The sequence below is a fragment of the Rhinoraja longicauda genome, chromosome 13, assembly GCF_053455715.1.
Source record: "Rhinoraja longicauda isolate Sanriku21f chromosome 13, sRhiLon1.1, whole genome shotgun sequence".
Taxonomy (NCBI): domain Eukaryota; kingdom Metazoa; phylum Chordata; class Chondrichthyes; order Rajiformes; family Arhynchobatidae; genus Rhinoraja; species Rhinoraja longicauda.
In genome coordinates this window covers 877,224-903,919 of record NC_135965.1, presented here as the reverse complement: position 1 = coordinate 903,919, position 26,696 = coordinate 877,224, and the positions used below count along the sequence as shown (strand labels likewise).

At 46.5% G+C, this 26,696-nt stretch overlaps 1 protein-coding gene across 1 annotated transcript in view; it reads left to right on the top strand.

The window, feature by feature from the left end:
* The first annotated feature begins 272 nt into the window (after nucleotides 1-272).
* The window catches only part of LOC144599345 (erythropoietin-like), a 57,266-nt gene continuing 30,842 nt past the window's right edge, over nucleotides 273-26,696 (top strand). Inside the window, exons 1-2 of the mRNA XM_078410137.1 lie at nucleotides 273-312; nucleotides 774-901. Of these exons, the coding sequence (XP_078266263.1) occupies nucleotides 273-312; nucleotides 774-901 (168 nt within the window). The remainder of the gene's footprint in view (nucleotides 313-773; nucleotides 902-26,696) is intronic.

Here is a 26,696-nt window from a genome sequence, read left to right as displayed (position 1 = left end):
TGGGTTATTGTGTGGAACAAATGCGGCAATGTGCTTTACTGTGCTATTAAATCCCACAGAGACTGGCATGCAGCACACCACAGTGCTGAAATCAACCGGCGATTTCTCAGGTTTTCGAAAGAAATCTGTTCCAGTCTGTGAAATGTTAAAATGATCCACTTAGCTTCGAGATGTACATGCTTCATATAAACCTTTGCTCTCTGTTCTCTTCGCTTGACGTTGCGGAGATTTAGTGAGATCACTGAGTTTGTCGAGATGTCACTGTTTCAGATATGCAGAACAATTTAAGAACCGGAAGTTTCACAACTTATTGTAAGTGATAAAATACAATTCGTTTTCATAATTTTCAACGAGAAAGTAAAGACACAATTCTGTGAAATTTAGGACTCTTGCTCTCTCTCAATTTATATAAATGGAAAACAGATTGAGACATGAGGGATCAAGGCATGTAAGAGAAGAGGAAAGTAGAACTCGTTGGTTATGGATATAAATGGTAAGTAGATAGAAGACGTTTGACGGTGAAAGTGCCATTTCTCTGTTTGCTGTTGTTGCTTAATTGAGATACATTCAGAAGAATGCATTTCGTTAATTAGTACGTCGAATCCAGCACTTTCTCATCTTAAACTAGAGGAAGCACATGGATTTCATTTGGATCTTTAACATTGCTTCTGGGTCTCTCCCAGTGATTGTGGATTGCACGTGAAACCAGCAACTGAAAGGCAACATTGCGTGGCAGTAAGGGTGCTGAGTGGCCATTGTAATTTACTTTGCAGGGTTTTTGCTGCTCGTAACATGCCTGGTACAGAGCAGGCTGGCAAAGACTGTGTCACTGCGCCCCCTGTGTGATCGACGTGTGATGGACAGATACATCAGGGAAGCTAAGGACCTGTTGAAGGCGCCGGTAAGAGAGAGCACTGCAAGTTTCTGCCATGAACTGTCCGCTGTGTTTAATGTCATCTGAGACAGAACCTCTACTCCAATATGCCACGTACCTTCTGAAAGAAAGGGACCTCGAACAATTATATTGGAAAGGATGTGAAATTAAGTCAAGCTGTCACTTGATGCAGTTGCAGGGAACTTGCTGATGAGGCAGATTTCATGATTTAAGTCAGACTGTGACATTGAAACGTCGGATGCTTGAAGTAACGGGAAGGGGGAGGGGGGGGTGATTTATTTTTCCGGGGGAACGTAAGGAAATGGTCGGTACTCCGGGGTCTGAAGCCTTTGCATTTGAACAAACGAGAGCTTAGATAAATAAACAGGAGCGCTGTGATTGTTGGAAAAGCTCAGGGGTTCGACATTCCTTTGCTCAGACGTAATGGCCAAAATAAATATGATTTTTTAAGTGCCTGTAAAATATATGAAATGTTAGAAATGGCCAGCTGGTAAAATGCGAACCAGGTGAGGCGAGCAAGAAGTATGTGGGATAAGACACGTCTGAGATTGAAGGGAATTCAAGATGCGCCAGGGGAAACAAACGGAGACAGAGAGATCGGTTCAGCACTTTTAAATCACTTTCCCAACTTCACTCCCAAATTGAATCTTTCACTTTGCGTGTCGCCTGCATTTGTATTGCGGGTCTCGCTTTAGTTAAACGTGTTGCGGAAGCATCAGTCAGAAGTGAATCAGGCATGTCTGCTAACTCAGCAAGTTTTGTGCAGTTTAACCACTTCATTGCCAGTTCATGGCAGCTTCCCATTTCAAGTTAATACATTGTCTGCGTTCTATCTTTGTTCTCATTTTCCAGTTGTCAGTTACATTTGGCATCGCATGTTCTTTGTCGTTGTTGATTCTGTCCGTGTGAGTGGAAGCAGCAACCCTCTTCTTTGTGCTTGCGTGGTTAAAGATAGCACAAGTTTTGCTAGTGTAGGAAAAAAACTGCAGATACTGGTTAAAATCGAAGAGAGACACAAAAAGCTGGAGTAACTCAGCGGGACAGGCAGCATCTCTGGAGAGAAGGAATGGGTGACGTTTCGGGTCGAGCCCCGTCTTCAGATTCTTCGGGTCGAGACCCTTCTTCAGATTGAAGAAGGGTCTCGACCCGAAACGTCACCCATTCCTTCTCTCCAGAGATGCTGCCTGTCCCGCTGAGTTACTCCAGCATTTTTGCGTCTATCTTCGGTTTAAACCAGTATCTGCAGTTCCTTCCTACACATACCGACTTCTCCCTCAACTGGCATCAATGAAATCAATGAAAATAACTTGGCCAATTTTGCTGCTGATGAGATCTTCTTCCTACGTTTTACATTGTGTCCATGTAGAAAATCATCAGGGCGATAGATGGAGTGGATGCACAGATTTTTTTTTAACGAATGGGGATTCAGAAGCAGAAGACATAAGGGCAGAGGGGAATGATTTTGTGGGAACCAGAGGGGCAGCCTTTTCACACAGAGGATGGTAGGTGTGTGGAACGAGCTGGCAGAGGAGGTAGTTGAGGCAGGGACTATTACAACATTTAAAAGACATTTGGACAGGTACCTGGATAGGAAAGGTTTAGAAGGGTACGGGCTGAGACCAGGCAGGTGGGATGAGTGTGGATGGGGCATCTGGCTGGCATGGGAAAGTTGGGCTGAAGGGCCTGTTTCCATGCTGTATGACTACATTGGTGACACTTTCAGTGTTCTCAGATGTGTACAATACAGTAAAGGGTGTTAAAATACAGGTTTCACTTGGTCCTGCACAGGGATTTAAATCTGAAACTTTTGATGAGGTCATTACATCATAAGATCATGTGATAGGAGTAGAATTAGGCCATTCGGCCCATCAAGTCTGCTCCATCGTTCAATGGTGGCTGATCTATCCCTCCCTCCTAACCCCATTCTCCTGCCTTCTCCCCATAACCGCTGACACCCGTACTAAAAATATCCATTGTCTTGGCCTCCACAGCCTTCTGTGGCAAAGAATTCCACAGATTCACCACCCTCTGACTAAAGAAATTCCTTCTCATCTCCTTCCTAAAGGAACGTCCTTTAATTCTGAGCACCCATTCCATAATATTAATGGGCAAAGGAGTGCCCCAAACTCTCATTTTACAGCCATTTGCTTGAGGTGAGATGAGCATCCATCTCTTTGCTTACTTCCCATACACCAATCCAGCCAAACTCCTGAGTTTTCCTCAGTGTCCTTTGATTAGAACTAGTAAAGGTTACAGATGTGAATCAGAAATTTCACCTTGATCACGTCAATTTGAAGAATTAAACAAAAACGTAAATGAGGGGAAAGCCATTGACATTGTCTATATGAACTTCAGCAAAGCCTTTGATAAGGTTCTGCATGGTAGTCAACTCTGGAAGGTTAGATCACATAGGATCCTGGAGGAGTGAGTGAACTGCATAGGGAATAGGCTTCATGGAAGGAAGCTGAGGGTGATGGTGGAAGGTTGCTTTTCAGTTTAACGGTCTGTGACTAGTGGTGTGTCAGGGATCAGTGCTGGGACCATTGCGGTTTGTGGTTTATAGTCGATGACTTGGATGAGAATGTGCAAGGCATGATTAGTAAGTTTGCAGATGACATTAAAGTAGATGGTGTCATGGATTGTGAAGTTGGTTATCACAAATGATGACAGGATCTTGATCAGCTGGGCAAGTGCGCTCAGGATTGGCTAGTGGGTTTACTGCAGATAAGTGTTGGGAAGGAATGAAATCCAATTTTTTTTAAAATATATATTTTATTTGTATTTTTATTAGCAAGGAAGAAAGAAAATTACAAATATAAAGGTTATGGGGATAGATCCAGGAGATGATGAGTATAGTTGTACATCCAACCCTAAACTCAAGTTTTAACTTTAGTTTTAAATTTTAGTTTTGTGTCAAACCCATTAACTTTTTTAAAATTTCAATAAATGGAGAACAAATTTTTAAAAATAGATCTGGTTTGTCAATTAAGACAAACCTTATTTTTTCCAAATGCAAGGTCTCGGTCATTTCCGTAATCCACATTTTAATTGTGGGGGTTACTGTTTTTTTCCAAAATGTAAGTATTAATTTTTTCGCAGTTATTAAACTGTAGTCAAGAAAATGTCTCTGACTTATCGTAAAGTTTGTAATGTGATCTGATACTCCTAATATTATTAATTTTGGATCTAAGTCCAGTTGGTTATCGATAACTTTGGGAATTTTTGTAAAAATATCGATCCAAAAATTTTGCATATTTGTACAAGTCACAAAAGTATGAGTTAAATTGGCTTCTTGAAATTGACATTTATCACAAATAGGGGAAATACTTGGAAAGATTCTTTGCAAGAAATCATATTGGATCAGAAATTGCAACATCCTTGTGGGTTGAGTTAAGAAACTGCAAGGGTAAAAAGACTCTGATGGGAATTATATACAGGCCTCTGAAGAGTAGCCAAGGTAAAGGGTACAAATTACATCAGGAGACAGAAAAGGCATGTAAGGAAGGCAATGTTACAGCGGTCTTGAGGGATTTCAATATGCAGGTAGACTGGGAAGACCAGGTTGGTACTGGATCCCAAGAGAAGGAATTGGTAGGATCCCTATGAGATGGCTTCTTGGATCAGCTTGTGGTCAAGTCCATGAGGGAAAGGTTAATTCTGGATTTGGTGTTGAGTAATGAACCAGAGTCGTTAAGGTGAAGGAGGCAGTGATCATAACATAATCAAATTCAACCTGTAGTATTGGAGGGAGTAGCTGAAATCAGATGTATGGGTATTACTGTTGAGTAAAGGTAACTACAGAGGCATGAGGGAGGAGCTGGCTAAAGTTGATCAGAAGGCTGCCATGGTAGGAATGACAGTGGAGCAGCAAAGGCAGGAGTTTCTGGGCGTAATCCGAAAGACGCAGGGTTTTTTCATTCCAAAAAAAGAAGAAACATACCACGGGTGGGATGAAGAGACTGGCTGACAAAGGAAGTCTGGAAGGTAGGATGTGCTGGCTCTGGAGAGGGTCCAGGTTTACAAGAATGATTCCACGAATGAGTGGGTTAGCAAATGATGAGTGTTTAACAGCACTGGGTCTGTACTCACTTGAGTTTAGAAGGTTGAGGGGAGACCTCATTGAAACTTACAGAATAATGAAAGGCACAGATAGAGAGGATGTGGAGAGGATGTTTCCACTGGTGGGAGAGTCTAGGACCAGAGGTCATAGCCTCAGAATTAAAGGGCGCTCTTTTAGAAAGGAGATGAGGAGGAACTTCTTTAGTCAGAGGGTAGTTAATCTGTGGAACTCATTGCCACAGAGGGCTGTGGAGGCCAAGATAGTGGATAGATACCTTTTTTAAGACAGAGATAGACAAATTCTTGATTAGAACGGGTGAAAAGGGTTATGGGGGGAAAGGCAGGAGAATGGGATTAGGAGGCAGAGATCAGCCATGGTGGAGTAGACTCAATGGGCAGAGATCAGCCATGGTGGAGTAGACTCAATGGGCAGAGATCAGCCATGGTGGAGTAGACTCAATGGGCAGAGATCAGCCATGGTGGAGTAGACTCAATAGGCAGAGATCAGCCATGGTGGAGTAGACTCAATAGGCAGAGATCAGCCATGGTGGAGTAGACTCAATGGGCAGAGATCAGCCATGGTGGAGTAGACTCAATGGGCAGAGATCAGCCATGGTGGAGTAGACTCAATGGGCAGAGATCAGCCATGGTGGAGTAGACTCAATGGGCAGAGATCAGCCATGGTGGAGTAGACTCAATGGGCAGAGATCAGCCATGGTGGAGTAGACTCAATGGGCAGAGATCAGCCATGGTGGAGTAGACTCAATGGGCAGAGATCAGCCATGGTGGAGTAGACTCAATGGGCAGAGATCAGCCATGGTGGAGTAGACTCAGTGGGCAGAGATCAGCCATGGTGGAGTAGACTCAATGGGCCAAATGGCCTAACTCTACTCCTGAACTTGTGAAGTCAAACACAGCATAAAAGCAAAGGAGACGGCATATAATGTGGCAAAGATTAGCAAGAAGCTAGTGGATAGGGCAGCTTTAAAACCCACTAGAGGCCAACCTAAAACACAATAAGGGAAGAAAAGAAGAAATATGAAGGTAAGGTAGCCAACAATATAAAAGCCCATACCTAAATATTTTTCAGTTATACAAAGAATAAAAGAGGGGCAAGAGTGGACATTGGACCACTGGAAAATGAGACTGGAGAAGTATTAATGGGGAACAAAGAAATGGCAGATGACTGAATGTCTTTTGCATCAGTCTTCACAGTGGAAAACACCAGCAGCATGAGAGTCGGGGGCAGAAGTGAGTGCAGTCACTATTACTGAGGGGAAGGTGCTTGGAAAGCTGCAGGATTATAGGCCGGTTAGCCTGACTTCTGTGGTTGGTAAGGTTTTAGAGTCCATTAATAATAAGGATGAGGTTTCGGGTTACATGGTAAAATAGGCTGTAGGCAGCATGATTTTGTTAAGGGGAGATCTTGCCTGGCAAATCTGTTGGAATCTTTTGTGGAAGTGACAAGTAAGGTAAACAGGATAGCAGGCAGTGTGCAGCAGTAGAGTTGCTGCCTTGCATCGCCAGAGACCCGGGGTCCATCCTAACTACGGGTACTGTCTGTATGGAGTTTGCTTGTTTTCCCTGTGACTGTGTGGGCTTTCTCCGGGTGCTCTGGTTTCCTCCACATTCCAGAAACGTGCAGGTTTGTAGGTTATTTGGCATCTGTGAATTGTCCCTTGTGTATAGGATAGAACTAGTGTATGGGTGATCGCTGAACGGCTTGGACTCAGTGGGCAAAAGGGCTTGTTTCCTTGCTGTATATCTAAACTAAACTAAATTAAGCTAAAGAAAGAACAGTCAGTGGATATTGTTCACTTGGGTTTTTAGAAAGCCTTAGATAAGGTGCCACACGTGAGGCTGCTGAACAAGGTAGGAGCCAATGGCATTAGAGGCAAGGTACCAGCGTGGATGGAAGATTGCCTGCCAGGCAGAAGGCAAAGCGTGAGAATAAAGGAGCCTTTTCTGGTTAGCGGCTGGTGATAAGTGGTGTTCTGCAGGGGTTGGTGTTGAGTTTTCACTTTATACAGTATGTTAATGACTTAAACGATGGATTTGAGGTGACCAAGTTTGCGGATTATACCAAGGTAGGTGGAGGGGCTGGTAGTGTTGAGGTAACAGGGAGTCTGCAGAAGGACCTGGACAGGTTGGGAGAGTGGGCCCAGAAGTGGCCGATGAAATATAGCATAGCAAAGTGGTAGAAGGAATAAAGGTATAGGCTATTTTCTAAATGTAAATCTGATTCAGAAATCGGAGGTGGGAAGGGAATTGGGAGTGCTGGTGCAGGAATCCCCAAAGGTTAATTTGCAGGTTGATTCAGGTTGTGGTAAGGAAAATAAATGTAATGTTAGCATTCATTTCGAGAGGACTGGAATATAAAAGCAAGAATGTAATGCTGGGGCTTTATAAGGTGCCGGTCAGACCACATTTGGAATACTGTGAGCGGTTTAGACAGCATGTCTGGGGTAGGTTATACAGGCACTGGACAGGGTCCAGAGGAGGTTTTGACAGCATGTCTGGGGTAGGTTATACAGGCACTGGAGAGGGTCCAGAGGAGGTTTTGACAGCATGTCTGGGGTAGGTTATACAGGCACTGGAGAGGATCCAGAGGAGGTTTTGACAGCATGTCTGGGGTATGTTATACAGGCACTGGAGAGGGTCCAGAGGAGGTTTACGAGAATGATCCCCAGGATGATTGGGCTAATGTAGGAGGAATGTTTGATGGCTCGCTGTGTTTAGAAGAATGAGGATGGATTTAATTGAATCCTACCTCTAAATAATGAAGGGACGAGATAGAGTGGATGTAGAGAGGATGTTTCCAGTAGAGGAAGAGTCTAGGACAAGAAGCACAGCCTCAGAGTAAAAGGACATATCTTTAGAATGGATTTGAGGAAGAATTTCTTTAGCCAGAGGGTGTTGAATCTGTGGAATTCATTGTCATGACTCTGAATGCCAAGTCATGGGGGTATTTCTAAAGCAGAGATGGATAGGCAAATGCACTGTATTTTGCCCAGAGAGCGGGAATCAAGAACATGGGTTTGAAGTGAGGGGGGGGAAATATAATAGGAAACCAAAGGTGTAAGTTGTTTATACAAAGGGTGGTGTGTATAGGGAATGACCTGCCCGATAAGGTAGTTGAGGCAGGTACTATCAATACGTTTAAGAGACATGGATAGGATGGGTTTAGAGGGTCATGGGTCAAGCACAGCAGGTGGGACTAAAGTAGATGGGGCATGTTGGCCAGCGTGGGGTAGTTGGGCAATGGGCCTGTTTCCACTGTATACGACTTCATGACTCTAAGATAGGTTCTTGATTAGTGAGGGTGTCAAAGGGTGTTATGGGGAGAAGGCAGGAAATAGGAGTTGTGAGGGGAAAAAGAGATCAGCCATGATCGACCGGCGGAGCAGGCTAGATGGGCTGAAAGGCCTGACGCCTCCTATGTCTAATGGAAACTGTTACGATAGGAGGCAGCATTGACTGATGGGCTGAATACTCTCCTCTGTGTCATTATAAGTGTAAGATTAAGGGAACGTGGTAACAGAATATTTAGAAAATAAAAATAGGATCAGGCAGACCTTCCATGGATGCCGGAGAAATGTTGATGCTGTCATGAGCAGAATAGGCAACAATGCACTCAGATAACCTGTATGAGGTGCCACACAAATACACTGTTAAATAAAATGAAAGGACATGGGAATTGGGGGAGGGGGGGAGGGCTAATGTACAGTTACGATGGGTTAATGGGCAGAAAATAGCAAGTCAGAATAAACAATTCACTTTAAGGTTGGCAGGCTTTGACTCGTGGAGTATGTGAAGATTGGCTCTGGGCTCCAGCTGTTCACAATCTGTATCTGCAGGAAAAATGTTCCCAATGTTGGGGGAGTCCAGAACCAGGGGCCACAATCTAAGAATAAAGGGGGGGCCATTTAAAACTGAGATGAGAAAAAACTATTTCACCCAGAGAGTTGTGAATTTGTGGAATTCTCTGCCACAGACGGCAGTGGAGGCCAATTCACTGGATGAATTTAAAAGAGAGTTAGATAGAGCTCTAGGGGCTAGCGGAATCAAGGGATATGGGGAGAAGGCAGGCACGGGTTACTGATTGTGGATGATCAGCCATGATCACTATGAATGGTGGTGCTGGCTTGAAGGGCCAAATGGCCTCCTCCTGCACTTATTTTCTATGTTTCTATGTTTCTATTCAAGATTTGAAGATTTGGTAACGGGGCCAAGTGTAAAATATCCATGTTTGCTATTTATTGAAAGTGTGAGTTGTAAGAAAAATGCATAAAGGATTCGGGGAGAGGGGGGGGGGGGGTGGGGAGGGGGGGGGGGGCGGTATGGACAGGCTAAGTGAAAGGGTGAGAATCCAGCAGCTGAAATACAATGTTGACAATTTGAGCTCATCCACTTTGGCAGAACAAGTGGGCAAGTAGTGTATTTGTAAATGATGCGAGGTTAAGAGGTGCTGGCTTCCTTAACTTCCCATGTAAATGAATCACAAACAGTTAACAGGCATTTTGTCTTAAACTTATGGATGCTGGAAATCTGAAATAAAACCAGAAAATGATGGAAATATTCAGCAGGTTAACACGCAGGTGCAACAACAGTCAGGAAGTGAAATGATATGTTGGCCTTTATTTCGGGAGGATTTGAGTACAGGAGTGAAGACATTTTACAGCAGTTATATGACTGTGGCAAGACACAATAATAATGTCCGCATGCAGGGAAGGATAGGTTCATGATAACTGGACCATGAAGCAATGGCTGCCTTCAGCGGACAGGGTGCGTCCTGTGAGAAGAGATTAAAGCTGACTGGCCCATATCCTCTTGAATGTAGAAGTGACCGCATGGAAAGATATAGGAAGGTACAGCAGATAGGCACAACATGCTGGATGGAGCAACTCAGCGGGACAGGCAGCATCGCTGGAGAGAAGGAATGGGTGACGTTTCACGCCGAGAACCTTCTTCAGACTCTGTACAGGAACTGCAGATGGTGCTATAAACCAAAGATAGGCCCAAAGAGCTGGAGTGACACAGCGGGTCAGACAGCATTTCTGGAGAGAAGGAATAGGTAAAACACACGTGCCTGTGGTAGTGAATCAGGGTTAAAACGTGGTTGCAGAGTCAGAGAGCCAGAGGAATCACAGAGGGGAGCAGCGAGAGAGGATGTTGCAGATCTCTGAGTAACTCAACAGGTCAGACAGCATCTCAGGAGAAAAGGGTCACCTATTCCTTCTCTCCAGAGATGCTAACTGATCCGCTGAGTTACTCCAGCATTTTTGTGTCTATCTTCATTGAACGATATAATATTTTAAGGGGCCTTGACAGATGGACAATTTCTGTGGCTGGGGTGTCGATGTTTCTCCGTGTAGTATCTCTATCCCCACTGCGGCCTAACATCGAGGAGTTGGCGGCCTTTCCTGGAGACGGGCCCGGTGCTTCAATCCGCGGGCACAGCGCGAGCTTTAACATCACGGAGCTGCGATCCTTTGCCGTGAATCGTCTGTGAAGAGCTCCAACCGCGGGGCCTGTGGACTTTAATATCAGAAGCCCGCGGCCTCTGGTAAGAAGAGGCCGACTCGGGAGCTCCATGCATGAGAGTTTGTCAACTGCCCCGACGCCGGGAGTTTCGATCATCCCGACGCGAGGGCTCAGACAGTCGGCAGCGGCGACCGCGGACGGTTCAACAGCCCCGACCGCGGGTGAACAAAGAGGAAGTTGGTTGAACTTTTTACCTTCCATCACAGTGAGGAATGTGGAATTTGCAGTGGTGGATGTTTATGCTAATTTTTATTTTCTGTGGCTGTGTGTCTTGTTGCTCTTTACTTAGTATGGCCGTATGGTAACTCAAATTTCACTGTACCTTAATTGGTACATGTGACAATAAATTGAATCTTGAATCTTGAATCTTATATTCCGAGGAAACAGAGCAAGAAGCTCAGCCACATTCGCATTCTACTGACAGCATGTAACCAAAGACAACCTCGAGCCCAAACAATATTTAATCACGCACAGAGCCAAGGCAATGAAAAGGAGGAAAACAAATGTATGTAGTGGAGTGGAAGGCAGGGGTGATCAAGTGACAAAGTGATGATGATCTATGATAAAACGTGCGAGCAATGGGATCAATAATGAAATACAAGAGAACCCCATTGTGATGTAAGTAGACAATAGACAATAGGTGCAGGAGGAGGCCATTCGGCCCTTCGACCCAGCACCGCCATTCAATGTGATCATGGCTGATCATTCTCAATCAGTACCCCGTTCCTGCCTTCTCCCCATACCCCCTGACTCCGTTATCCTTAAGAGCTCTATCTAGCTCTCTCTTGAATGCATTCAGAGAATTGGTCTCCACTGCCTTCTGAGGCAGAGAATTCCACAGATTCACAACCTCCTGACTGAAAAAGTTTTTCCTCATCTCCGTTCTAAATGGCCTACCCCTTATTCTTAAACTGTGGCCCCTTGTTCTGGACTCCACCAACATTGGGAACATGTTTCCTGCCTATAGGTATGGCAAAACCCTTTGTTTTGTCCAAGAACTGTGTTATGACCTAAAGTTGTGACTTTGTTCCTGACACTTCCTTCATTTCAACCAAAATAGAGGTTTAGTTTAGTTTAGTTTAGAGATACAGCATGGAAGCAGGCCCTTCGGCCCACCGATTCCGCACCGACCAGCGATCCCTGTACATTAACATTACCCTCTACACACTAGGGACAATTTACACTTACACCAAGTCAATTAACCTACAAACCTGTACGTCTTTGGTGTGGGAAGATGTCAGCAAGGAAGATCTATAATTTAATATTGCCAATGGTATAACGTGGTAGCTATTTGCACTACAACTTTAAACAAACTTGTGAGACTGCAGCATATAAACTGATCATAGAAGCAAGAGATTTATTTCTTCCAAGTGAATCCCAGCATGAGAATACTCATACTTTCTCTCAAACCTCGCCAAAGCTGAAATTTAAGAAGTTCCATCACGCTGGTAGAAAATGACTGAAATAAATCACATTAGGATTTAAGCTGGAACAGAACTCAGGATATCGTGTACACGGAAGCTAAGTTAATCCCTTCTGCATATGTGGGGTATTCCCTGTGAGGTAACATTGGCAACTGTTTATCCAGTCTGCAGATTTGAAAGTATAACCGGTGGACTGGATTGTGCAGCAGTGTAGGGCAGGCAAATATTAATCACAAGATAAATGATTGAGGAAGATCATATCCAGCTAAAAAATTGTGCAGGTAAAGAACTGCAGATGCTGGTTAAAATCAAAGGTAGACACAAAATGCTGGAGTAACTCAGCGGGTCAGGCAGCATCTCTGGAGAGAAGGATTGGGTGATGTTTCATATCATATCATATCATATATATACAGCCGGAAACAGGCCTTTTCGGCCCACCAAGTCCGTGCCGCCCAGCGATCCCCGTAACATTAACACTATCCTACACCCACTAGGGACAATTTTTACATTTACCCAGCCAATTAACCTACATACCTGTACGTCTTTGGAGTGTGGGAGGAAACCGAAGATCTCGGAGAAAACCCACGCAGGTCACGGGGAGAACGTACAAACTCCTTACAGTGCAGCACCCGTAGTCAGGATCGAACTTGAGTCTCCGGCGCTGCATTTGCTGTAAAGCAGCAACTCTACCGCTGCGCTACCGTGCCGCCCTTCGGGTTGAGACCCTTCTGCAGATTGTGCATTTACCCTTCTTACATAGAACGTAGAACAGTACAGCAAAGGAACAGGCCCATCGGCCCAAAATGCCCTAGCCGAACATGATGCTGTTAAAATAACCTGCTCTGCCTGCACATGATCCATATCCCTCCATTCTCTGCAAAAACCTCCAAAGCTGCGATGGTGTTTGCCCCCACACCACCCTTGGCAGTGTGTTCCAGACACCCACCACCTTCTATGTTAAAAACTTGCCCCGCACATCGCCTTTAAACTTCGCACCCACACTGTCCGTAACTCCAGGCAGCCTCTCTGGAGAGAAGGAATGGGTGACCTTTCAGATTGAGACCTTTCTTAGACTGATGTCAGGGGAGGGGGCGTGACAAAGATAGAATGTAGTCGGAGACAGGAAGACTAGTGGGAGAATTGGGAAGGGGGAAGGGAAAAGTGAGGGAAAGCAGGGGTTATCTGAAGCTAGAGAAGTCAATGTTCATAACGCTGAGGTGTAACCTACCCAAGCGAAATATGAGGTACTGTTCCTCCAATTTGCACTGGGCCTCACTCTGACAATGGAGGAGGCCCATGACAGAAACGTCAGATTGGGAGTGGGAGGGGGAGTTGAAGTGCTGAGCCACCGGGAAATCAGGTAGGTTAAGACGGACTGAGCGGAGGTGTTGAGCGAAACGATCGCCGAGCCTGCGCTTGGTCTCGCTGATGTAGATAAGTTGACACCTGGAACAGCGGATACAATAGATGAGGTTGGAGGAGGTGCAGGTGAACCTCTGTCTCACCTGGAAAGACTGTTTGGGTCCTTGGATGGAGTCGAGGGGGGAGGTAAAGGGACAGGTGTTGCATCTCCTGTGGTTGCAGGGGAAGTACCTGGGGAGGGGGTGGTTTGGGTGGGAAGGGACGAGTGGACCAGGGAGTTTTGGAGGGAACGGTCTCTGCAGAAAGCAGAAAGGGGTGGAGATGGGAAGATGTGGCCAGTGGTGGGGTCCCGTTGGAGGTGGTGAAAATGTTGGAGAATCATATGTTGTATGCGATGGCTGATGGGGTGGAAGGTGAGGACAAGGGGGACTCTGTCCTTGTTACGAATGGGGGGAGGGGGAGCAAGAGAGGAAATCCTGTGGAATTCCACTGATCATGGACTGCCAGCCATGGTGACCGTCCACCACAACCCTTTGTTGAGTAATCCAGTTATGAATCCAAACTTCTAAGTCATTGTAGATCCCGTGCATCTTAACCTTCAGGCTACCATGAAAGACTTTATCAAATGCCTTCTCAAATCCAGAAAGATAACATCTACTGCCCGACCCTCACCAATCATCTTTGTCATCTCATCATAAAACCCAATTACGTTTATAAGGCACAACGCCAAAGCTAACTATACCTAATCAGCCCAATCTCCTCCAAATGTGAGTGAATCCTATCCTGAAGAATCCTCTGCTGTACCTTCCCCACCAGTAACGTGACACTCACTGTCTCTAACCTGCTCTGCATTCTTCTCTCTTGTCTCACTCAATAACCTTTAATAGATCCCATCAGGCTCTGGGGAATTACCCAGTTTCATTCTGTTCAAGAGCCCCAATACCACCTTTTTGATCTCAAACAGCCCCAGCATATTGGTATTCCCAATATTAGAAACATAGAAAAATGGGTGCAGGAGTAGGCCATTCAGCCCTTTGAGCCAGCACCGTCATTCAATATGATCATGGGTGATCATCTAAAATCAGCACCCCGTTCCTGCTTTTCCCCCAAATCCCTTGATTCCTTTAGCCCTAAGAGCTAAATCTAACTCTCTCTTGAAAACATCCAATGAATTGGACTCCACTGCCTTCTGTCTCCTTGATGAAAATCCATGTGAAGCACTCATTTAGTACCTTCCCTGCACTGAACACAGAACAGGCCTTTTGGCCCACTATGTCACATCTCCTATCTACCTGCACATAATCCATATCCCTTCATTTCCTACATACACCGATCAGCCAAAGCGTTATGACCACTGACAGGCGAAGTGAATAACATTGATTACAATGGCACCTGTCAAGGGGTGGGATATATTAGGCAGCAAGTGAACAGTCAGTTCTTGAAGTTGATGTGTTGGATGCAGGAGAAATGGGCAGGAGTAAAGACCTGAGCGACTTTGACAAGGGCCATATTGTTATGGCCAGACGACTGGGTCAGAGCATCTCTGAAACAGCAAGACTTGTGGGGTGCTCCCGGTCAGCAGTGGTGAGTACCTACCGACAGTGGTCCGAGGAGGGACAAACCACAAACCGGCGACAGACAGGGTGTTGGGCGTCCAAGGCTCATCGATGCGCGAGGGCAATGAAGGCTATCCCGTCTGGTCCGAACCGACAGAAGGTCTGCTGTCACAAAAGGCACAAGTCACAGAAAATGTTAATGGTGGTCACGGGAGGAATGTGTCACAATACACAGTGCATCGCACCCTGCTGCGTATGGGGCTGCACACGGAGGACCAACAGCATATTAGGCAGGTGGTCATAATGTTTTGGCTCATCAGGTCATAATGTTTTGGCTGATCGGTGTATATGTCTATCCAACAACCTCTGAAATACCACTGTTATATCTGCAGCAACCACCAACCTTGGCAACGTGTTCAGGCACTCACCGCCCTCTGTGTAAAACAGTTGCCCTACACCTCTCCTTTAAAGGTTGCCCTCTCAACTTAACTCTGTGCGGCTAGTATTTGACTTTTCCATCCCAGGAGAAATATTCTAACTGGCTCCCCTATCCAACCTTCTCATAATTTTATATACTTCTACCAGATCTTCCCACATTCGGCATTCCAGAGAAAACATCCAAGCCTGACCAATGTCCCTCCAGCTAATACCCCCTAATCTAGACACGTCCTGGTCAATCTCCTCTGCAGCAATTCCAAAGCCTTCTCATCCTTCCTGTATGAGGTGATCAGAACTGTACGCAATATTCCAAATGCGGCCTAACCAAAGTCCTATAAACCGATTTAATTTTGATTAAAACCATAGATAAAGTGATATTTTCACTGGATAGGGGTACTTACACTTTTGGCCCTCCACATTTGCAGGTTGCTTCCCCAATAGCTTTCCTACCACTGTCATGATGCTCACCCACCTTGGAATCCTTGGATTCTCTTCTTCGATAAACATTGGTTACTCTCCAGTCCTGTGGCTAGTGAAGATACAACAATCTTTGTCAAGACTTCCGCAAACTCCTCTTACCTTTCTGAATAAACTGGGATAAATCCCATCAGGTACTGGGGATTTATCCATCGCAGCGGTAGAGTTGCTGCTTTACAGCGAATGCAGCGCCGGAGACTCAGGTTCGATCCTGACTACGGGTGCTGCACTGTAAGGAGTTTGTACGTTCTCCCCGTGACCTGCGTGGGTTTTCTCCGAGATCTTCGGTTTCCTCCCACACTCCAAAGACGTACAGGTATGTAGGTTAATTGGCTGGGTAAATGTAAAAATTGTCCCTAGTGGGTGTAGGATAGTGTTAATGTACGGGGATCGCTGGGAGGCACGGACTTGGAGGGCCGAAAAGGCCTGTTTCCGGCTGTATATATATGATATGATATGATATGCTTAATGCTCCTCACGACACCAACACCTCCTCCTTATTCATCTCAAACTGCCATTGCATATTAGTATTCTCCAGGTCCTTCTCCTTGGTGGAAACAGTTGCAAAGTGCTCATTGATTATCTGTCCTTCATCCCCACACCCCACCAAGCATAAATTCCTTGTTTAATCATTGAGTGCTCCTACCTGCTCCCTGGTCACCCTCTTGTGTTTAATATAGGTATAACAGCTTTGGGATTTTCTTTCATCTGACTCGTCAAAGCCACTTTGTGGCCCTGTTTAGCCGTTCTAATTGCCCACAATTTATTCCCTTCTTTCTTTACATTTCTTGCATGTACATATCTTTCTTTAGCATCCTCTGGCTCCAAGCATTAATTCCATCCTTTATCTTTGAGTGGTCCATTTTTCCCTCTTTCGTGGATATATGAAAAGCATTGGGGTTTTCTTTAATCTCATTTGCCAATGCCATCTCGTGGCCCCGATTGTCCTTTCTAAGTGCCTGCTTGAGTTGGATCCTACTTGCTTTATGTTCCTCAAAGACCCTATCTGATATTCTCTTTCTAAACCTTGCACACACTTCCCTTTTCCTTCTGCACAAATTTACAACGTCTTTCATCATCCAAGGCCCCCTTACCTTGCTACATATATCACTCTTCCTGAATTCTGCTCAGCAGGATTTTAAAGGATTCCCACATATCAGATGTGAACTTACCCAATATTAACGGCTCACAATTTACCCTCCCTAGCTCCTGTCCTCTAATGCTGTAATCAGCCGTACCTCAATTTGGTACCTTCCCCCAAGATCCAGATTTATCCTTATTCAAATCTATCTTGAAACCTCTGGAGCTGTTCCCAAAATGTTCTTCCACTGAAAGACTGGTGACCAAGTTCATTTCCAATACAAGGTCCAGAAACATTCCTCCTCAAGTTGGACTATCCACATCTGTTTTGGGAAACCCTCTTGGTTGCACCCAACAAATTCTGCTACATCTAAACCATTTGAATATCAGGGTCGTTTATATTGCCCACTATGACAACCCTATTCCTTTTGCATCTTTCTGTAATGTGTGCAAACATCTATTGCTTTATCTCCCGCTGGCTATTGGGAGACCTGCAGTATAATCCAGTAGATTGATTTCTCCTTTGTTATTTTTGAGCTCTATCCACATTGCCTCAATAGACCAACCCTCCAGTGTATCTTCTCTAAGTGCCTCCATGACATTCTCCCTGATGAGTAAAGCAAGTCCTCCACCTCTATCTCATCTGACACAATGAACCCTTGAATGCAGAGCTGCCAGCCCCGTCCCTCACACAGCCAAGTCTCCTTCATGCCCACAAGATCATCGTTCCATGCACCACCCAGCTGCTACATCCATCTGCTTTACCCACCAAGCTCCTTGCATTGAAATAAGCACACCTCAGTCCATCTGAGCGGCCTTATTCCTTAAACTCTCTTTGCCTGTCCTTCCTTTGAGATTTATTGCCCATAATCTCTCCCCTCCCATCGTCTCTTTCATTTGATGACCTGCTCTGTTTCCCACTCTGCTGCCACTCCTGAACAGCATTAACAACCCTCCCTGGAAGATTATTGGTCCACCTCCAGTTCAGGTGTCACACATCCCCCTTGTACAGGTCACTTCTGCCCCAGAAGAGATCCCAGTCGTCCTAAAATAGGAATCCCTGCACACTGCACCAACTCTCCAACCACTCTGTTATTCCTACCCTCACTCGCACGTGGCACATGGAGTAATTCAGACATTAATACTTAAAGTCCTGCTTTTGTACTTTTAGCCTAACTCCCTATATTCACTCTGCAGGACTTCCTCGCTTTTCCTAACTATACCATTGTGCCAACGTGCAGAACAATGCCTGGCCAATCTCCCTCTTGACAATGTTCTGCAGCTTCCCCAAGACATCCTGGACCCTGGCGCCAGGGAAGCAACCTATCATCCTGAAGGCATGTGTAGGAAGGAACTGCAGATGCTGGTTTACACCGAAGATAGACACTAAATGCTGGATTATCTCAGCCGAACAGACAGCATCTCTAGATTAAAGGAATGGGTGATGTTTTGGGACCAGACCCTTCTTCAGACTCATCCTGAAGTTTTGTTCATGACGTAGACCTCCTGTCTGTCTCCATAACCGACAAGTCTTGTATCACCTTGTCTGTCTTCACTTGGGTTGCCAACTTCCTCACTCCCAAATAAGGGACAAAAGGTGGCGTCACCGCCAGGCGCCCCACGTGACCTCACCCAGCCAGCGGCCACGTGCTCCCGCTCCACCAATGGCGGCTGCCCGGGCTGGGAGGCGGGTTGCTATGCAACCTCCATTAGGTGGCGCCCGGGCCTCCGGGCCTACGTTGTGGGCCTACAGTGTCTGGGCCTACAGCGGCCCCCGGTCCTACAGTGTCCGGGCCTACAGTGTCTGGGCCTACAGCACCCCCCGAGCCTAACACGGGACAAGGGCTGTCCCGTACGGGACAAACCAATTTAGCCCAATATATGGGATGTCCCGGCTAATACGGGACAGTTGGCAACCCTCATCGTCACCCTTCCCTCAGTGCCTCAGACCCTGGCGTGATGCCACTCACCTGACTGCTCATGCTGCTTCTCACATCCTAGCAGTTTTCAAAAGGTTACACATGTTTTCAAGGCAAATGGCCACGGAGGTTCCTGCACTCGGCCTGCTCCTGGTAGTTGCCCATCTACCTACCTCCTGCCAACACCTTAGGGGTAACCTCCTCACTCTAACTCCTACCTGTGACGCTGTCACGAGTCACAGCTCCACTTCCCACAGGTGGTCAATCACCTGACACAGGTATCGTTCTCAAGACATTGGCAGTCTCCCTGATTTCCCACATCCTGTCGGAGGACAGAGCACTGCTCTCACTGGCATTTTCACTGTGCAAGTGGGACTTGTGAAAGACATGACCTCATCTTGTGTTACTCTCAGCCTCCCAAGCTTGAACCTCAACACCTACCATCAACATACAGCACCCTCTCAATGCACAGCTGCTCCTCATAGACCACCCCACTACCCTTCACTGCTGTCCCTCAATCAACCAGTCCAACCACTCTTTGTAAAGCTTTCCCACTGCTGTGCTGCTCTGCCATTGACGGAGTCAATTACAAATCATGAGGTGGCAGTCTGTTATTTGTTCCACTTGTGAGGCTATTATAGGCCGGCTGCCATTTTTGAGAATGTTTTTCTATTCTGTAATGCAATACAATCTGGGTGGGAATTTGGCGTGGTTAGGGCAGAAGGAAAAGTTTATGTGCCCATGTCTGATTGTTGTACAGCATGGCTTGCTGGAACTGTAAATGTATAAGGTGTTGGGTGGCACGGTGGCGCAGTGGTAGTGTTACTGCCTTACAGTGCTTACAGCACCAGAGACCCGGGTTCCATCCCGACTACGGGTGCTGTCTGTACGGAGTTTGCACATTCTCCCCTTGACCGCGTGGGTTTTCTCCGAGATCTTCAGTTTCCTCCCACACCCCAAAGACGTACAGGTTTGTAGGTTAATTGGCTTGGTACAAATGTAAATTGTCCCTGGTGTGTGTAGGATAGTGTTGGTGTGTGGGGATGGCTGGTCGGCGCGGACTCGGTGGGCTGAAGGGCCTGTTTCCATGCTGTATCTCTAAACTAAATGAGAGTATAGATTTTGGGATTGGCTGAATGAATAACTGTGACAGTTGTCCATAAATGAGCAATGACCCGTGTGTGAAATAGCTGAAGACATTCATTTATTCTCTGAATTTCAACAGAGAATTAGACCGTTGCATAATGAGGCAGGAATACAAGTGGGAAATTGGTCTATTGAAATAAGTTGATAAACCTTTCACAAACAGAGCTGTCACAGAATAAAGCCTGGTCTTCAGATACACAATTCTGAACCCGAGATCTTACATGTAGAAGACCTAGAACATAGAACAGTACAGCACCAGAACAGGCCCTGCGGCCCGCTAATGTCTGTGCTGAACATAATGCCCCTGACTCTCCGTCTGAAGAAGAGTCTCGACCCGAAACGTCACCCATTCCTTTTCTCCAGAGATGCTGCCTGACCCGCTGAGTTACTCCAGCATTTTCTGTCTATCTTTTATAATGCCAAGACAAACTCTCACATGTCTGCACATTATCGATATAACATCATTCCCTGTTTTTCCATGTGCCTAGCCAAAACCCTCTTAAACCTTGCCATCTCATTACAGAATAACAGAATCTTATAGAAACGTATAAAATTATAAAAGGACTGGACAAGCTGGATGCAGGAAAAATGTTCCCATTGTTGGGCGAGTCCAGAACCAGGGGCCACACAGTCTAAGAATAAAGGGGAGGCCATTTAAAACTGAGGTGAGAAAAAACTTTTTCAGCCAGGGAGTTGTGAATTTGTGGAATTCTCTGCCACAGAGGGCAGTGGAGGCCAAATCACTGGATGGATTTAAAAGAGAGTTGAATAGAGCTCTAGGGGTTAGTGGAATCAAGGGATATGGGGAGAAGGCAGGCTCAGGTTACTGATTGTGGATGATCAGCCATGGTCAGTCACAATGAATGGATAGGCACATGGAGAAACAGGGTTTGATGTTATATCGATAATGTACAGACATGTGAGAGTTTGTCTTGGCATTATAAAAGATAGACACAAAATGCTGGAGTAACTCAGCGGGTCAGGCAGCATCTCTGGCTCAAAGGGCCAAATGGCCTCCTCCTGCACCTATTTTCTATGTTTCTATGTTTATGTAATAAAGAAAACTCCACCACCTCCCCTGGCAGTGTGTTCCAGGCACCAACTACCCTCTGCATGTACATTTCCTTTAAACGTTACCCCCTCACCTTAAAACAAATGTCTTCTAGTATTTGATATTTCCATCCTTGGATAAATCCTTGGATAAAACTGTCTATTCTATCTCTGCCTCTTGTAATTTGACAGACTGTCACAGGGTTATGCAGCACGGAATCAGGCCCTTTGGTCCAATTTGTCGATTCGACAAAGATACCTAGGGTTGCCAACTTCCTCACTCCCAAATATGGGACAAGGTGACGTCACCGCCCCGCGCCCCATGTGACCTCACCCAGCCCGGGTGGCCGCCATTGGCGGAGCGGGAGCACGTGGCCGCTGGCTGGGTGAGGTCACGTGGGGCGCTGGGCGGGGCAGTGACGTCACTCTTTGTCCCTTCTTTGGGAGTGAGGAAGTTGGCAACCCTACTAATACAGGACAAGGGCGGTCCCGCACGGGACAAGCCAATTTAGCCCAAAATACGGGATATCCTGGCTAATACGGGACAGTTGGCAACCCTAAAGACACCCCATACCCCATGTAGGCCCCATTCCCCTTAAAACATTTCCTATCCATGTACCTGTCCAGTTTTTTAAATGCCGTTACAGTACTTACCTCAACTATCTACTCTGGCAGCCGTACACCCACCACCCTCTGAGTGACAATGCTGCCCTTCAAGTTCCTATTAAATCTTGCCCCTCTCACCCTGACCCATACCCTGTGGTTTTTGATTCCCTTACCCTGGGGAAAAGACTCAGGACACTCACCCAATCACTTCCCCTCATGATTTTATACATCTCTATAAGATCACCCATCAGCCTCCAAGGAATAGAGTCCCAGCCTGCTCAACCTCTCCGTATAGCTCAGCCTCTCAAGTCCTGGCAACATCCTTGTAAATCTTCTCTGCACTCTTTCCAGCTTAATGACATCCTTCCTGTCGAAGGGTGACCAAAACTGAACACAGTACTCCAAATGTGGCCTCACCAATGTCTTGTACAATTGTAACATAACGTCCAATTTCTATACTGGTGAGGCTCATGTCAGTGGTAAGGAAACTAATGGAGAACATTCTTTGAGATAGTATTTACTCACATTTGGAATAGATGCTCTAACTAGGGATAGCCAGCAAGGCTTTGTATGCCTCAGACCATGGCTTACCAACCATCGTGTGGATCGAGGTGGATGTTGTATTCATGGATTTTAGAAAGGCTTTTGATAAAGTCCCTCATGATAGATTAAGATGCATGGGATTCATGGTGACTCGATAGTATGGATTCAGAACTGGCTTATTCATAGACAGAGGAATCTGGTGGAAGAAAGATATTCTGGCTGGAGGCCTGTGACCAGTGGAGTACCACAGGGACCTATGCTGGGACCCCTGCTGTCTGATATACACCGATCAGCCAAACCATGAGGACCACTGACAGGCAAAGTGAATAACATTGATAATCTTGTTACAATGGCACCTGTCAAGGGGTGGGATATATTAGTCAGCAAGTGAACAGTCAGTTCTTGATGTTGATGTGTTGGATGCAGGAGAAATGAGCAGGAGTAACTTTGACAAGGGCCAAATTGTTATGGCCAGACGACGGGGTCAGAGCATCTCTGAAACAGCAAACACAAAATGCTGGAGTAACTCAGTGGGTCAGGCAGCATCTCAGGAGAGAAGGAATGGGTGAAGTTTCGGGTCGAGACCCTTCTTCAGACTGATGTCAGGGGAGGGGTTGGGACACAGATAGGATGTAGTAGGAGACAGGAAGACAGTGGGAGAACTGGGAAGGGGGAGGGGAAGGAGAGGGATAGAGGAACTATCTGAAGTTAGAAAAGTCAATGTTCATACCACTGGGGTGTAAACTACCCAAGCAAAATATGAAATGCTGTTCATCCAATTTGCGCTGGGCCTCACTCTGACAGTGGAGGAGGCCCAGGACAGAAAGGTCAGACTGGGAGTGGGAGGGGGAGTTGAAGTGCTGAGCCACTTTGATCAGGTTGGTTAATGCGGACTGAGCGAAGGTGTTGAGCGAAACGATCGCCAAGCCTGCGTTTGGTCTCCTGGAACAGCAGATACAATAGATGAAGTTGGAGGAGGTGCAGGTGAACCTCTGCCTCACCTGGAAAGACTGTTTGGGTCCTTGGATGGAATCGAGGGGGTAGGTATTGGGGCAAGTGTTGCATCTCCTGCGGTTGCAGGGGAAAGCACCTGGGGAGGGGGTGGTTTGGGTGGGAAGAGACGAGTGGACCAGGGAGTTACGGAGGGAATGGTCTCTGCGGAATGCAGAAAGGGGTGGAGATGGGAAGATGTGGCCAGTGGTGGGGTCCCGTTGGAGGTGGTGGATACGGCAAGGCTTGTGGGGTGCTCCCGGTCAGCAGTGGTGAGTACCTACCGACAGTGATCCGAGGAGGAACAAACCACAAACCACCCAGAGCTTGAGGGTGGAGGGGGAGGTTGAATATAAGGAGAGAATATACAGTTAATGACAAGACCCTTAACAGTATTATCTGGGGCATAGTATCAAGAGTCAGGAAGTAACGATGCAGCTCTATAAGAGTTTGGTTCGGCTGTAGTTGGGGTATTGCGTGCAGTTCTGAACGCCCTGTTATGGGAGAGATGTGGAGGCTTTGGAGCAGATGCAGAGGAGGTCTCGCAGATTGTGGCCTGGATTAGAGGGGTTCAGTTGCAAAGAAGTGGTTGGATAAACAGGGATTGTATCTCTGGAGCATCAGAGGTTGAGGGGGAGCTTGATAGAAATATATAAAATCATGACACTGTGCAGTCAGAACCTATTCCACAGTCTGAAAATGTCCAGCACTAGAGGGCGTAGCTACAATGTGAGAGAGGTGAAGTTTAATAGAAGAACGACACAGTGCTGGAGTAACTCAGCGGGACAGGCAGCATCTCTGGAGAGAAGCAATGGGTGATGTTTCAGGTCCAGACCATTCTTCTAATAGAGATGTGCTGGGCAAGAGTTTTATGCAGAGAGTTGGGGCCTGGGATGTATTGCCAGGTGTGATTGGAGAGCTGTGTTTGAGAGGCTTTTCGATAGGCACACAGACATGCATGGAATTGTGGGATATGGAACATCGTGAGATCAGTTTAGCTTGACATCCTGGTCGGCACAAACATTGTGGTCTGAAGAGCCCATTCCTGTGCTGTACAATTCTATGTTCTATGTACCCTGACTGAAGAAGTCCAAAGTACCAAAGACCTTTATTTTTCACCCTATCTACTTGTGACACCACATTCAGGGAACTATCTACCTGTTCTCCCAGATCCCACTAGTTTACAATACTCCCCGAGTGCTTACCATTCATTGTCAAGGTCCTACCTCGTTCAACTTCCCAAAATGCAACATCTCACATGTATCTGCATGAAACTTTATTTCAGTCATTCTTCAGCCCACTTTTGTTTTTTAGTTTTTAGTTTGTTTTAGAGCTACAGCGCAGAAACAGGCCCTTCGGCCCACCGGGTCCGCGCCGACCAGCGATCCCCACTTATGAACACTAACTTGGTGTCAAGTTAGGAGGAGGGGATGTTCAACGAGATCTGGGTGTCCTAGTGCATCAGTCACTGAAAGGAAGCATGCAGGTACAGCAGGCAGTGAAGAAAGCCAATGGAATGTTGGCCTTCGTAACAAGAGGAGTTGAGTATAGGAGCAAAGAGGTCCTTCTACAGTTGTACAGGGCCCTGGTGAGACTGCACCTGGAGTACTGTGTGCAGTTTTGGTCTCCAAATTTGAGGAAGGATATTCTTGCTATTGAGGGCGTGCAGCGTAGGTTCACTAGGTTAATTCCCAGAATGGCGGGACTGTCGTATGTTGAAAGGCTGGAGCAATTAGGCTTGTATACACTGGAATTTAGAAGGATGAGGGGGGATCTTATTGAAACATATAAGATAATTAGGGGATTGGACACATTAGAGGCAAGAAACATGTTCCCAATGTTGGGGGAGTCCAGAACAAGGGGCCACAGTTTAAGAATAAGGGGTAGGCCATTTAGAACGGAGATGAGGAAGAACTTTTCCAGTCAGAGAGTGGTGAAGGTGTGGAATTCTCTGCCTCAGAAGGCAGTGGAGGCCAGTTCGTTGGATGCTTTCAAGAGAGAGCTGGATAGAGCTCTTAAAGATAGCGGAGTGAGGGGGTATGGGGAGAAGGCAGGAACGGGGTACTGATTGAGAGTGATCAGCCATGATCGCATTGAATGGCGGTGCTGGCTCGAAGGGCTGAATGGCCTATTGTCTATTGTCTATTGTCTATTGTCTATCCTACACACACTAGGGACATTTTTTATGCATTTACCAAGCCAATTAACCTACAAACCTGTACGTCTTTGGACTGTGGGAGGAAACTAAAGATCTCGGAGAAAACCCACGCAGGTCACGGGGAGAACGTACAAACTCCGTACAGACAGCGCCCGTAGTCAGGATGGAACCCGGGTCTCCGGCGCTGCATTTGCTGTAAGGCAGCAGCTCTACCTGCCCTACCTGCACCATAACACCATCCTGGAAAGTTTCCAGTCAGGTTTCAGAGCCCACCACAGCACAGAGTCTGCCTTGTTGAAGGTACACAACGACCTGCTTCTCACCATCGACACCGGCGACTGTGCAATCCTGCTCCTTCTCGACCTCAGCGCAGCGTTCGATACAGTGGACCACACCATCCTTATTGACCGTCTCCGGTACGTCTTTGATGGCACTGCCCTGAGCTGGTTCGCTTCGTACCTCAAAGATAGGAGTTTCGCCATCAACATAGGCAGTTATTCCTCTGCTCCAGCTAGCCTCTCCTGCGGAGTTCCACAAGGCTCCATCCTAGGCCCCATTCTCTTCTCTCTATACATGCTCCCCCTTGGCCAAATCATTCAAAGGCAAGGCATTTCTTTCCACTGCTATGCCGATGACACTCAGCTTTACCTCCCCCTGAAACCCAACAACCAGTCAAATTTAAACAGCCTCTTACACTGCCTTGAGGACATAAAATGTTGGATGGCACAGAACTTCCTCCAATTAAATGAGAGCAAGTCTGAGGTCATCCTATTCGGCCCCCCCGACTCCATCAAATTGATAACAGGCAGTCTTGGAAGTCTATCCTGCCTAGTCAAACCGCATGTCAAAAACCTCGGCATGATATTTGACTCTGCATTAAAATTTGATAAGCAAGTCAACGCTGTGGTAAAAGCCAGCTTCTTCCAACTTCGAACCATAGCTAAAATCAAACCTTTCCTCCAATTCGACGACACAGAAAAAATCATTCACGCTTTCATTTCCTCCCGCCTAGACTACTGCAACTCCCCATACACTGGGATCAGCCAATCTTCCCTGTCCCGCCTGCAACTGGTCCAAAACGCCGCAGCGAGACTCCTGACGGGTACTGTAAAAGGGACCACATCACCCCGATTCTGGCCTCTCTCCACTGGCTCCCTGTACGGTACAGAATCAACTTCAAACTCCTCCTATTCACGTATAAAGCCCTAAATGGACATTCCCCTCCCCTACATCAAAAATCTTCTAACCCCCCTCTCTAACTCCAGGTCCCTCAGGTCGGCCGACTTGGGGCTACTCACTATCCCGCGGTCTAGGCTTAAGCTCAGGGGTGACCGCGCTTTTGCGGTTGCAGCTCCTAGACTGTGGAACAGCATCCCTCTCCCCATCAGAACTGCCCCCTCCATCGACTCCTTTAAGTCCAGGCTCAAAACCTATTTCTACTCCCTAGCG